Here is a 12,916-nt window from a genome sequence, read left to right as displayed (position 1 = left end):
CAGGGAGGCATACCTACATATGTGCAAAAACTAAGCGGGGAAGGGCATCATTTGGGAATTAGCTGACTAAATTAAGGTGTATATATATATAGAGAGAGAGAGAGAGAGATAATGGAATATTACTGGGCTGTAGATGAATTCCCTTATATGAACTGAGGCAGTGTGAAGTAAGCAGAACCAGGGGAACAATGTCTACAATAACCCCAACACTGTAAAAAACAAAAAAAAAACCTCTGATATACCAGAATTCCGACCAATACGATGATCAACCATAATACCTGAGAAATAATGATGAAGCACACCATACACTACCATCTGCCTGACAGGTTTAGACTCAGGAGTAAACATATAAATTTATTGAACGTGGCAAAATATGTGGATTCGTTTTGCTTGACTACACTTATTGTATTGTTTGTTTGCTTTTAACAGAGGGAGGAGAGGAGTCTGGGAGAAAAGAGGGATCAGAAATAATGATGCCAAAAAGAAAAGAGGGTTATTTCAGCATTTATTTGAAAAATGCACAGAAAGGGGCAGCTAGGTAGCACAATGGATAGGGTGTCAGGCCCGAAGTCAGGAGGACCCAAGTTCAAATCTGGCCTCAGACACTTGGTAGCTGTGTGACCCTGGGCAAGTCACTTTATCCCAACTGCCTAAAAAAAATGAACATAAGAGAACAGGAGGTTCAGAAGGTTCAGAAGGAGATAGAATCAGAACAAGTTTGAAACTAATATACTAAATTTTTTTATGCAACCTTTACATAATGGATTTGTGTAGACATCCATTCCTTTTTTCTGTTCTTCCAAGGTGAAGATGCTACTTGTCAATGTATATTTTTTGTTCAGAACAAAAAAAAATTGAAACAATATTTAAAACAATTCAGAAGTTGTCGTTACTACAGGTCTGCCGCTCCCCAAACGCCACCTCCAGAAGTAAAAGACTCCATGAGACATTTTCCCAGTCTCGGGTTATGTGCCAGTTTCACCCAGGGCAACTAAGGCCAGTTTAGAAAAGCAGCCTTGCCTGAGTGAACAAACTTTATACAAAAAATGACAGCAACCAACACCACGCACTTTGCCCTTCTTAGAATTTAAGGCAAGGAAAAGAAATTTAAAGCACCTCAATGTAAGCATATAAAAAACATGCCATTGGTGAAAGGCTTACCACTAGTGTCTACAGTCTGCCACGGAAAGAATGAATCTTTGTACATGAAGTAAACGTAGCAAATAAAAAACTGCTATTGCTCTGGCATCTTTTTTTTTTTTACATTTTTTTTTTGTAGGGCGGAAGGCAGGGCAATTGGGATTAAGTGACTTGCTCAAGGTCACACAGCTAGTTAAGTGTGTCAAGTGTCTCAGGTCACATTTGACTCCAGGGCAGGTGCTCCACTCACTGTGCTACCTAGCTGCCCCTTGCTCTGGCATCTTAATAAAGTTCAACAAACTTGTTTTAAGGGCTGACTAGCAGAGGCCACTCTTACAAGTGCTGGGATTGTTGTTCTTCAGTCATGTCCAACTCTTCCTGACCCCATCTGGGGTTTTCTTGGTAGAGATACTGGAGTGGTTTGCCACTTCCTTCTCCAGCTAATTTTACAGGTGAGGAAACTGAGGCAAACAGGGTTCAGTGACTTGCCCAGGGTCATACAGCTAAGTAAGTTGTCTAAGTCCAGATGTGAACTCAGGGAAATGAGTCTTCCCGACTCCAGGCCCTAGTGCCGGAGTATAAAAATGGGGGGGGGGGGAATTGTCCTTGTCCATCCAAGGGAGTTTATAACCTAAAGGGGGAGAGAAGGAGGAAATGTGCAGAAGAAAATGATAAGGAAAAAAAGGAGACATCAGGGCTTCAGACAAAGGGCTTCAAGAAAAAAGAAAATGTGAGAACATAGATCACGTTTCAGATAATACAGATATAAAGGAAGGGAAGCAGCTGGAATACAGTGGAAAGAACACTAGGCCAGAGAAGAAAGGAATTCAAATGCACATCTGAAGCACTGACTAGCTGTCTGGCCTTGGACAAGCCACTTAAACCTTACCAGGACTACATAACTTTCATCATCTTTAAAAGGAGCAAGGTTTGACTAGGTGGGTCTCTTAATTCCAGACTAACAGTCCCAAAGTCTCCTAAAGGAGCCGACACCAGAGCTGGGCCTTAACGAAAGGCAATGATTTTCTTTGAGGCAGAGATGAAGGCGACCGGCCCAGCCACAGTGGTGGGGAGTGGGGAGAAGAAACAGCTCGTCCTAAGAACAATTCAATAAACTCCAGAGGCTTCTTGTATCTCCTGCAGGATCAAATAAAAAAATCCTCCGGCATTCAAAGCCCTTCCTGAAGAAGCCCCCTCCTACCTTTCCAGTCTTCTTATACCTGACAGACACTCTTAGATCCAGTGACTCCCAGCTGTTCCGTCACTCACTTCTGGTCAAGCCTCATCTGCTGCCTACTGGCTTCCTTTAAGTCCCAACTAACATCCATCAGGAAGACAGGAAATCTTTCTCAACCCCTCTTAACTCTACTGCTGTCTCTCTGATAATTATTTCTTATTTATCGGGTCTATAGCTTGTATGTTTAGATTTGTTTGTTTCTCCCCTATTAGACTGGAAACACCTTAAGGGCAGAGGCAGTCTTTGGCCTCTTTTTGCACCCTCAGGGCTTAGCACAGTGTCTGAAACAAACAGGAGCCTAAAAGGTTTACTAATTAATATACCCAAAGAAGTGGGAGGAAATCGAGGAATAGCTAAATAGTCGAATTGAGCTGAAATGAAAAGGAAGGATAAAATAAAGGAAGTATGAAATAAAGTTAGAAAGGAAGGCTGGGAGGAGAGGGTATCTTAACTGCCAGTCTAAGATACTGATTTTTTTTTTTTTTTTGGATTAAAGGGCCCATGCCTTGACTCACTCCTTAAAGAGGCCTATTCACTGAATGGGCATTACAGTGTTAACAGAGTTACTCATTCAAAGTGAGAACCTGAACAGGCCTTAGCCTGAAAGGGCCAGGGTCTCCCAATGCATCCTGGGCCATCTCCAGTTTGTCCTGGTGATTATCAAGCCAATGGACTCAGATGGCTCTGGAGGAGAAAGTGAGGCTGGTGATCTTGCACAGCCCTCCCTCACCCAAATGAAGGCCAACCGCAAGTCATGTCATCATTTTCCTGATGTCGTCATGGTCCTCATGGAGAATGAAGGCCAAACACAAGACATTTATCTCTTTCTACAGTGAATGAGCCACTCTAGGTTCTGAACCAGGGATGACATAGTCAATCCTAGGCCCCAAGAAGATTAATTTGGCAGTTAAGTGAAGAATGGATTGGAGAAGGGGAAATATTGAAAGCAAAAGAATTAAAAGGCTATTAAAAATAGTACAGGTGAGAAGTAATCAAGGCCTAAGCAAAATAGGTTTTGTAATTAACTCAATGTACAATGCTAACCCACGCCCACCCCACCTCTTGGTCAAATCAATCACACAGACATTACCTCATAGGCCCAGGTCAACAGGCAACTCCACATGGGTGAAAAAACCCTATGGACCTGGATTCTAGTCCCAGTTCTGTCACCACCTGCCTGACCTTGAACTAGTCAACTCTGCTCTCAGTTTCCCCTATCTGAAAATCAGAGATTGTACTAAGATGGACTTTTTCCAGGTGTAAAATTACTCTCCATTTTACTTCAGCAGCTCTGGTTGGTTGACTGCACAGAACATCATCCCTGCCCCCCCAATATATCCTGAGGCCCCCCTTTTCAGCTTCCTTTCCTATACTGTCTTCTCCCTTTAGAATGTAAGGTCCTTGAGGGCAGAGATTTACTTATTTGTATCCCCAGGCTTAGCACCATGCCTGGCACTTAATAAATGTTTACTGAATTAAAATTATATGAAATCTTCCTTCCCCAATGACTCCACTACAAAATGGCCTTTTCCCTCCAATCTAACAAATGTGCCTAGTACAGGGGAGGGCCAAGAAGCAGCTCTGCAACAGTAAACAGAGTTGGCTTTGCCATTGGGAAGACTGAGGGAGGTGCTGTCTCTGACACATACTGGCTCTGTGACCTTGGGCAAGTCACTTTACAACTCTGGGACTGAGTTTCCTCACCTGCAAAAAAAAAAAAAAAAGAGGTAGGTCTAGATGACTGCTAAAGTTCTTTTGGAGCTCTAACTCTTAGATTTAGTGAAGGCACCATGTTAAGCACTTGGGGACATAAAGACAATGCAAACTGTTGCTCCCCTGAGGGTTTCAAGCATAATGAAGTGGACTGTATTTGCTTAACTGTTATCTGGAAATGTTTCTTAGTTACTTCCTGGAGGGATGGAAGAAGGGCATAGTTAATGAGCAAAATATCTGCACACACAGGCCAATGAAACTGTTTAGTAAGGAATAAAAAGAGTGAGATACTATCAGTTGGAAGGTTAAAAAAAGCAGAAGCCACACATTCACCCCGTTATGTGCTTTCAAGAGTACATTTGCCTTCTTTCACTCAACTTCAAATACCCTGAGACTAACTTTATAAAATGCTAATAGGTATTCAAGGTATTCAAACTTTAATCCAGTCTCTTACCTGAAACTAATAAACTCTATGTGAGCTACTATTACCGCCCTTAAAGAGAGGACTGAATATATCTTCTCTAAAAAGCAGAAGTGGTTTTCTCCTATTTGTGATGGGGGGAACGGGACTCTGCTACGGGCTGGTTCTTTTGGCCAGATATCGGCTCTTGGGAGACGGCTGCCTTTGATCTAAAATGAAATTTTTAAAAAAACACACATACCACCTTACTATGCCTAAGGAAAACAAAGAGAGCCTTGTATAGAATAGATCAAATCTACAAAAGGGAACTTCTTTTTTTAAAAAAGTGGCAAGGTCTTTAAAAAGAAAGTTTAGTCATATTAAAGTAATTCAAAGTCTACAACACACAAGGCAAAGAAATTTTTAAAAAATTATTCTGAATACTAAGCTGGGGCCTTGGGGCAGCTTCCTCATAGCTTGGGAGAATAAGACAACTGAAGTGTGTTAGAACAATGAACACACGTGAAAACACCCACACACACACACACCCCACACACACCCCACACACACCCCACACACACACCACACACACCACACACACCACACACACGTCATCTCCCCAGCCAAAGAACACTGAAAGGAAGTTCAGTATCCATACTTAACCATTAAAAACCCCAATAATCTATGAGTGTGCCTATAAGGCCTAAAGAGGATTAAAAACTTGATTGGAAAGAGTCATTGTCGGGGAGGCAGGACCCCAGCTGAACTCTTCTTCTGCCTCTCTTTCCACCTCTGTCCTCAAGGCTGGTGTCCCTTCTCAGGAATAAGGTGGCAGGCAACCTGGTGGGGGATCATTAAAGGAAATAAATCCACCTGAGATTGGGAAGGGGAGACCTTGGAATATCGTAGGGTCCCCTCTGGTTTTCGACTGTTTTATTGTTGTTAAGTCACTTCAGTGACATCCGACTCTTTGTGACCCTGGGGTTTTCTTGGCAAAGTAGTTTGCCATTTCCTTCTCCCGTTCAGTTTACAAGTGAGGAAACTGAGGCAAACAGGGCTAAGTGACTTACCCAGGGTCACACAGTTGGAGGTCACATTTGAACTCAGGACCTCCAGGCCCAGTACTCTAACCACAACTCCACCTAGCATCAAGTTTTCTAGTAGAAGTTGCTTAAATAAATCCCTTCTCTTATTGTGGGGGAAGGGAAGAGGGACAAATGTCAAGGGGGAGACAGAATAGAGAAATAAGGAAATACATCTTTTCATCACCGGAAGTACCGTGCACCCATGTATTTAGTAGCTGTTCAAGAAATACCTTTTGGATGAATGGCAAGGTAGTTCAGTTTTTTAAAATTTCAAACTTGCACCTGATTTATATTAAAAGACAAAGAGCATGGCAATTCTTATTACATCATTCTACATAATTACAAATTATTCTCCAATGATCTCTTGGGAAAAAATGTGTCCTTAATTTTAGATCTAGAACGTATTTTTAAACCAAACAGGGGTTGGTGTGCATTTGTACAACTGACACAAAACTTTAGCCTAGAAACAAGAGAAATCCCTGATTATTTTTTCAAGGCAGCAAAAAAAACAAGCAAAAAAAAAAGGGGGGGGGGCGGGGCAACCATTTCAATTCCAGTTGTGTGTCGACAAGACATCAAAACAGTTATACAATCAAAGCAATAAAATGGGACCTCAGGTATGTCTGACAGGTTCCAGATAATTTCAAGGAATTATCTTCTGCCTTGGATTGGCACTCAGAAAGCATGGGTTGGAGTTCTGGCTCTGCCACTTACTCAACTGGGCATTTGCTAAGGCATACAGTAACTGCTTAATAAATGTTGGTTGATTGATTACTATGTGCCAAGCACTGTGCTAAACTCTGGAGAAGCTGCTTAACCTCCCATACCCACTTAAGTGGCTCTGTCCTGTCACTGCTGGTCACGACCTCACATTTGGGATTTTCTGGGTAGAGATCCTGGAGTGGTTTGTCATTTCCTTCTCCAGTCATTTTACAAAGGAAGAAACTGAAGGAAACACGGTAAAGTGGTTTGCCCAGGGTCACACAAATATTAAGTGTCTTGAGGCCAGATCTGAATTCATGAAGCTTAGTCTTCCTGATTCCACACTGGCATTCTATCCACTTTGTCATGTGCCTATGGGCACAATCGTTTCATTTCTCTGAACCTCAGCTTTCTCATCCATTAAATGGAAATAATAGAGGGCTGCTGTTGGGAAAAGTGAAAATCACTATATAAAGTGGCCTTTTAGTATCACCATCATGAACACAGGCTTCCTTTGCCACCATGGAAAAAAAAGACTGGTTGATACAGTAAAGCTAGTGTTAGGGAACACTCAAATGAGGTTTCCTTTGTACTGTTTACAGTATCACACTGTTCTCAGTATGATACTGTTCACTGTAACTGCTATGAGTTCCACTGCTCTTTACAAACATCTTTATACACATACACCCCCACATGATCCCCATTGCTGCTGAGATCCAAAAAAGACATAGTGGCAATTCACTCCAGGACTACAGAGATCCATGAACACACTGGGTGAATACACAAGTTCACAGACTGATGAACATCTTAGCAGTTGGTTCTTTCCAAGGTAGAGCTACCAAAAGGGGAATTTCAGAAATTTGAAAATACAATTCAACCAAAATACTGATAACTTAGCTATTCCTCTTCGGTACCAACAACCTCCACAATGCCTCCAACCAAAAAAAAAAATTTTGTGTGCTTTTACAAGCCTGGGAATCTTTAGCTGTTCAGAGGTGAAGTTTACAACATTACTTAGGTCTCAAGATACATTAGTCGGCCTGGTTCTGACCCAGGGCAAAAATCATTTAACCTCGATTTAAAATCTTCAAGTGTAAAAAGACCTAGCTGAATGTTTATTAAGTACGGTATTAAAACTAAGATACCAGGTGATCACTTCAAAGCCATCTTGAATCATCTAAAATATGGCCATTCTGAACACATCACTTACTAGTCCAACTTCAAATTCATTTGTGGGTTTCTATACAGCTACACTTATTAGCAGTAATGAATACAATTATATTACCCAAGTGGGTTACTTTTAACCCACTACAACAAGCATTTATTAAGCACCTATGATTTGGTAGGTTCTGAGGAAAGGGAGAAGTCTCCACTCTTCAAGAGCTAAAGAAAACCGGCACTTCATCACCTAAAGTCAAAGAACCGTAGATTTGGGGCTGGAAGAGGTCATGCAACCAATCCCCTCCTTTTACAGATAAGGACACTGGATGCATGCGGCTTAGTCTGACACTGAATGTGAACCCAGGTCTTCTGGACACCCCCCCCCCACACACACACACACACACACTACATTCGCTACACCAAGTAGCCGCTCTAAATCAATTTCCTTTACAATTTTGTTAACAAAATTAAGATAGGCAGGACATTTCCTGAAGAAGAAACTTGAAAAGGTAGGAACTCACCTAACCCACTCCTTTAACACCAAACTCCCGCAAGGCATGAGATAAAATGAACCGAACAAGCCCAAGTTCAATCCACTCTGCCCTGGGAGTATATTACTAAGGAGATGAAAATGCATCACCCCCAAGTGAACCGGTTGGGAAGCGATCATCTTAACAAGTTAAGGCAAGTCCGACAAAAGAAAAACCAATTTAAAAATCAGTTTGCACACTCCAGAGTTCCTGTCTTTTTTCAGTCTGTTTAAAGTCTAAACACCCAAAGGGTACCACTGTGTCTTCCTTCACAAGTTCCTTCTTCCAAGGACGGTAACAAGCGGGGATGAACTCACGCTATTTTACGGCCAAAGAGGACTGGAAAGTGCAACTTGGTCGGGCTTTCCCCTCGATTCCGAGGGGGCGGGTTCCCGTCCCTGGAGGGTTTCCAGTCCAAGCCCGGTGACCACCTGTCGGAGATGCAGCAGCGGAGATTCCCTTACAGGTGGGGGATGCACTAGACGACCCCGGGAGGCCCCCCCACACACAGAGTCTGGGATTACGTGATTCACCGAGAGTAGAAACCGGGCTGCAATGAGGTCAGAGAGAGATACCAAAGAGAAACCCTCATTAAAGCAGTACAGGAGACCCGCCCCTGAGTCAGGTCAGGCTCCTCTCTCTCAGAAGAGCAGCCCAGCCCTTCCTGCCGCCCGCCGATCCCCCACCCCCAACCCGGCGGCTGCACCCGAACCCAGGGGCGCGCGGACCATCCAGGCTGGGCCGTTCCCCCGACGGCCGGCGTGCGCCCAGCTCTGGCCCGGAAGGAAAGGGGCAACGCTGAGCCGGAGCTCTGACCACGCTTCCAGGAGTCGAGATGGCATTGAGGGGCTGGAGAGAGTCGTCCTGCATGCCCCACCCATGCAAATGAATCGGGGACCTCTCCTTCTCCCAGCACGGAGCCCTACCAGCTCCCCGGCGGAGCTTCGGTCCCCAGGAGGCGCAGGAGCGGTGACAGCCACCCCTGAGCCCCAGCTAGCCCCGCTCACCTGGCCTGCGCAGCAGGGGGCTGACATCACGGCAGCTGCAGAGGAGCAGCGCTCTGCCCCGACGGCTCCTGGGCTCCAGCGGCCGGAACACGCAGCACTAGCAGCCTCACGCGCCTCCCACTTCCAGCGATCACAGCAGCTCCGAGCTCTGCGGGCAGCCCAGCAAAAACAAACGATCGTGAGCCCCGCCCCCTCTATCAACCCCAGGCCCCGCCCCCACCCTCCCAGGACAGACAATGAGCGGCGATGCGCCCCCTTCCACCCTCGCCTCTCCAGAGCCGGGGAGTGATAGGTTCTAGCTTTGCACTGACTTCCGCTGTCGTCAGGACAGCCCAGACTGGTAAATTACTTCCCGGTGGGAAGAAGTAGTTGCTCTCCAAACTTACCTTCTTTTCCGCACCACTGAGGTATAGGAGAGGAGCTGTCTATTGAGCACTCCACTCCCCTGGTTCCTACAAAAAGAGCTAAGTAGGAGGCTGGGATTAAAAAAACAGTGGCTGATTGCACTGATTAAAAGAAACGAGGCTTTCCCCACCCCCCCAAACCCCACCACCACCCCAAGGTTTGCTCTCTACCCGGATCTGCTGGGAAAAATCGGCTTGTCTGGAAATGACAAAAATCCGCCCCCAGAGAAAATGCATGGTCGTGGAGTGGCTAGAGGGCTGAATGTGGAACGGGAGACCTGGTTTAAAATCTGCCCTCACGTTATTAACTAGCTCTGTGGTCGATTGGCAACTCATTTTATCCCTGTGGCTCAATTTCCTCGTCTGTAAAATGGAGATAATTATACTTGTAGTAACCCTTCCGCAGAGTTGTTGTGGGGAGTGCGCTTCGTCCACGTAAAAGCACTCCATAAAATGTAAGATGTAATTTGGTGTTCAATTTCAGAAGGTTTCATTAACTACTAGATGATGGACATTAGCTAGGTCAAGGCAAAGGTAGAGGAGTAAAGGCAGAGACTTGCCTGAGTTCCCCCAAACAACCCTGCAAAATGAATTCAGAAAGGACAAAGTGAAACAGTTTTCCAGCCCAAGACAGCTTAGAAGGTGGGAAGGCTGTGCCACTGCAGGCCATGCCCCGTAAGCCAAAGCAGCAGCAGCTTCTGGGACTCTCAGTCCACTGTCAGTAAGGGGAGTGTGGGGAGGGGTGTCAGAAAACTGGTCAAAAGGAAACCATCGGGAACCCTGTGCTGTCACTGGATGCAAGACTGCTCTATTGCCCATACGAGGTTCTAGGTCACAGTCTCAGTTCAAGGCGGAGCATTAGTGTGCTAGCAGTAGGGACTGTTCCAGGTTTGTGGTCCCCCAAAGATTAAAGCACAGGCCAGAAGCGCAGTGACCACACCTCTGCTTAGAGCATTCGACCTTGGAAAACTTACAGACAGCCCCCAGAACTAGCTCTGAAAACAGTAGCACAAAAAACCTGAAGCTCGGGACAGTGCCCCTCCACCTGGAGAGCAGAGTACAACTTTAAAGTAAAGTCAAGAAATAGATAGGTTGGGAAAATGAGAGGAAAAAAAAAAAAAGGAACCTGACCTCAGAAAGCTACTACAGTGAAAGAGAAGATAGAAACAAAGACTCAGAAGAAAAATGACATAGTCAAACAGCTATATCCAAAGCCTCAAAGAAAACCATGAATTGGTCTCAGGCCATGAAAGAGCTCAATAAGGATTTTTAAATCAACTAAAAGAGATAAAGGAAAAATTGGGGAAAGAAATGAGAGAGATACAAGAAAATCATAAAAAAAAAAGAGTCAATAACTTGGTAAAGGAGACACAAAAATACTGAAGAAAATAACACCTTACAAAATAAAATAAGCCAAATGTAAAAGAGGCACAAAAATCCACTGAAGAAAAGAACTACTTAAAAAACAGAACTGGTCAAAAGGAAAAAAATGTACAAAAATTCACAGAAGAAAAGAACTCCTTAAAAAAAATAGAATTGGCCAGTTGTTGGCTGTGTTTTCTGGTGTTTCATCTGCACATTTTTAAAAGATGCCTCATAGCATCTTTTTCTTTTTTTCATTTGTGCTACCCTAAGATCGTGCCCCTTAACCTAGCCATCCCTATCCCCCCTCACCCATTTTTACCTATCCCCCACTTCTGACAAAAGAGAAAAAAAAAACTTGTGACAAATATGTTGTTTGTCCTTCCTTTTTCAATAACCAGTAACACCACAGGGTGATGTCTTGATTTGCACATCATTTGAGGTAGAATTACACAAAGTCGTTATCAGCCTCACTCTCTCTTTCTGAGTCATCAAAGTCCAGTGGCAAGACAAAAATCAATGTGACTGGCCATATCCTGGGATGCAGTGGATGACTTTGGCATCCTTGGTTTCTGATCAAGCTCTAAGCACTCCACGTTGCCTGCTTCAACCGCCTTCAGAGCTCTTGGAACAAATTGTTCTCATCTGTCCATTCCACCAGGGGAAGTTTTCATATGCTTGGGATAGACATCCCCTTAATTCACCAAAGCCTGTATTCTTCAACCTGATTTGGTCTATCTGCAGTCTATCTACTGAGATGGTTTTGTAATACAGGGAAAATTAGGAACCCCTGAGAAACCCCTAGCTACTGACAAGCACTCCCAGAAAGAATGGACTCAGATATCTTTGGCATTTAGCAAACCCCCTGGGACTCCATGACTCCACCAAGGAATGTCAATAGATAGGACCATCCCACCCCACTGAAGGATAACCTGGCAGACCCTTTCTAGCAGATATCCCTGGGGCTCTGTGACTCCACCAAGGAATGTAAATGAGATTATCCCACTAGTACGATAACCTGACTGAATCTTTTGATCAGCCAGGACCTTTGTTCCTGTTCCCCCCACCCTGTACCCCAACATATCCTATATAAGTCAAGCTGTCACCCCAACACGGGGCCATTGATTTGCAGTTGCAGTACCCCAATGGCCGCCGGCTAATAAATTCTCCATTTAAACTTAAACTCTGTGGCGTGTCTCACTCGCTTCTGGTACAACAGTTTTACCAGGGGTGACTGCTGTGCATGCTACAATTCTGGAATCTACAGGAGAGAGATGAGTGAGTCAGATGGTGGTGGTTGTTGCTGTTGGTCCTTAATCCTAGAAGATCAGGAAGGTAATGCCGTGACTTGTGAGTGAATTGGGTTTAAGTGAGGGAGGGCTGTGCAAAGTCACAGTCAGATCACCTGGGTCCAGTGGCAAGATATACATCAGGATGACTAGAGATGGCCCTGGGTGCAGTGGGAGACCTTGGCCTTTTTAAGCTATTCCCAGGTCTCAAGTTTGACTAAGGCAACACCTTTCAGTGATTAAGGCTAAGTAAGAAATGAGACAGAGAACAGCCCCTTTTGCCTAGTTAAAAAAAAAAAATTGGTCTGGGAGGGGAAGACCCTTAGGGTTTCTGGCCAAAACAGAAACAATTGCTATTTACATTTACTCTGAGCCAGTCAGGCCTCAAACAATGACTACTAAGGGTGGTTTACCTATTGTTGGCCAATCAATGACAGCCAGAGTCAGATAGACATCAAACGTGGATAAGCAGCCCTGAAAAGGGCTCAGCATGCCCTCACATTGAAGATACTAGTCCTTCTTAAACACCCCATGTAATGAATGTACAGTCAAGTGAACCAAATTCCTACACTTGCTGTGTCTGAAAACGTAGGTCCTATGCTCTGCATCTTGTCTCTGTCAAGAGGTAGGTATTTCATCATTAATACTGTGGAATCATGTGGGTAGTTGCACTCATATAGTTCTTAAGGTTTTCAAAGTTTTTTGGGTTTTTTTTTGGAGTGGGGAAGGCAGGGCAACTGGGGTTAAGTGACTCACCCAAGGTCACACAGCTAGTAAGTGTGTCAAGTGTCTGAGGTCAGATTTGAACTCAGGTACTCCTGACTCGAGGGCAGGTGCTCAAAGTTATTTTTCCTAATGCTACTATTGTATAAATTGTTTTTATTCT

The 12,916-nt window shown here is 44.3% G+C and overlaps 1 protein-coding gene across 2 annotated transcripts in view; it reads right to left on the bottom strand.

The window, feature by feature from the left end:
• Positions 1 to 9,161, bottom strand: part of SERINC5 (serine incorporator 5) — a 111,468-nt gene extending 102,307 nt beyond the window's left edge. Inside the window, exon 1 of one of the 2 annotated variants that reach the window (XM_036762526.1) lies at positions 8,976 to 9,161. In XM_036762526.1, the coding sequence (XP_036618421.1) occupies positions 8,976 to 9,002 (27 nt within the window). In that variant the 5' untranslated portion in view covers positions 9,003 to 9,161. The remainder of the gene's footprint in view (positions 1 to 8,975) is intronic. The other variant, XM_036762521.1, reaches the window with a different exon arrangement.
• Positions 9,162 to 12,916: the final 3,755 nt, after the last annotated feature.

This window comes from Trichosurus vulpecula, chromosome 1 (genome assembly GCF_011100635.1).
Source record: "Trichosurus vulpecula isolate mTriVul1 chromosome 1, mTriVul1.pri, whole genome shotgun sequence".
Lineage (NCBI taxonomy): Eukaryota > Metazoa > Chordata > Mammalia > Diprotodontia > Phalangeridae > Trichosurus > Trichosurus vulpecula.
Note: the sequence above shows the minus strand (reverse complement) of the source record. Positions and strands in the feature narration are given on the sequence as shown.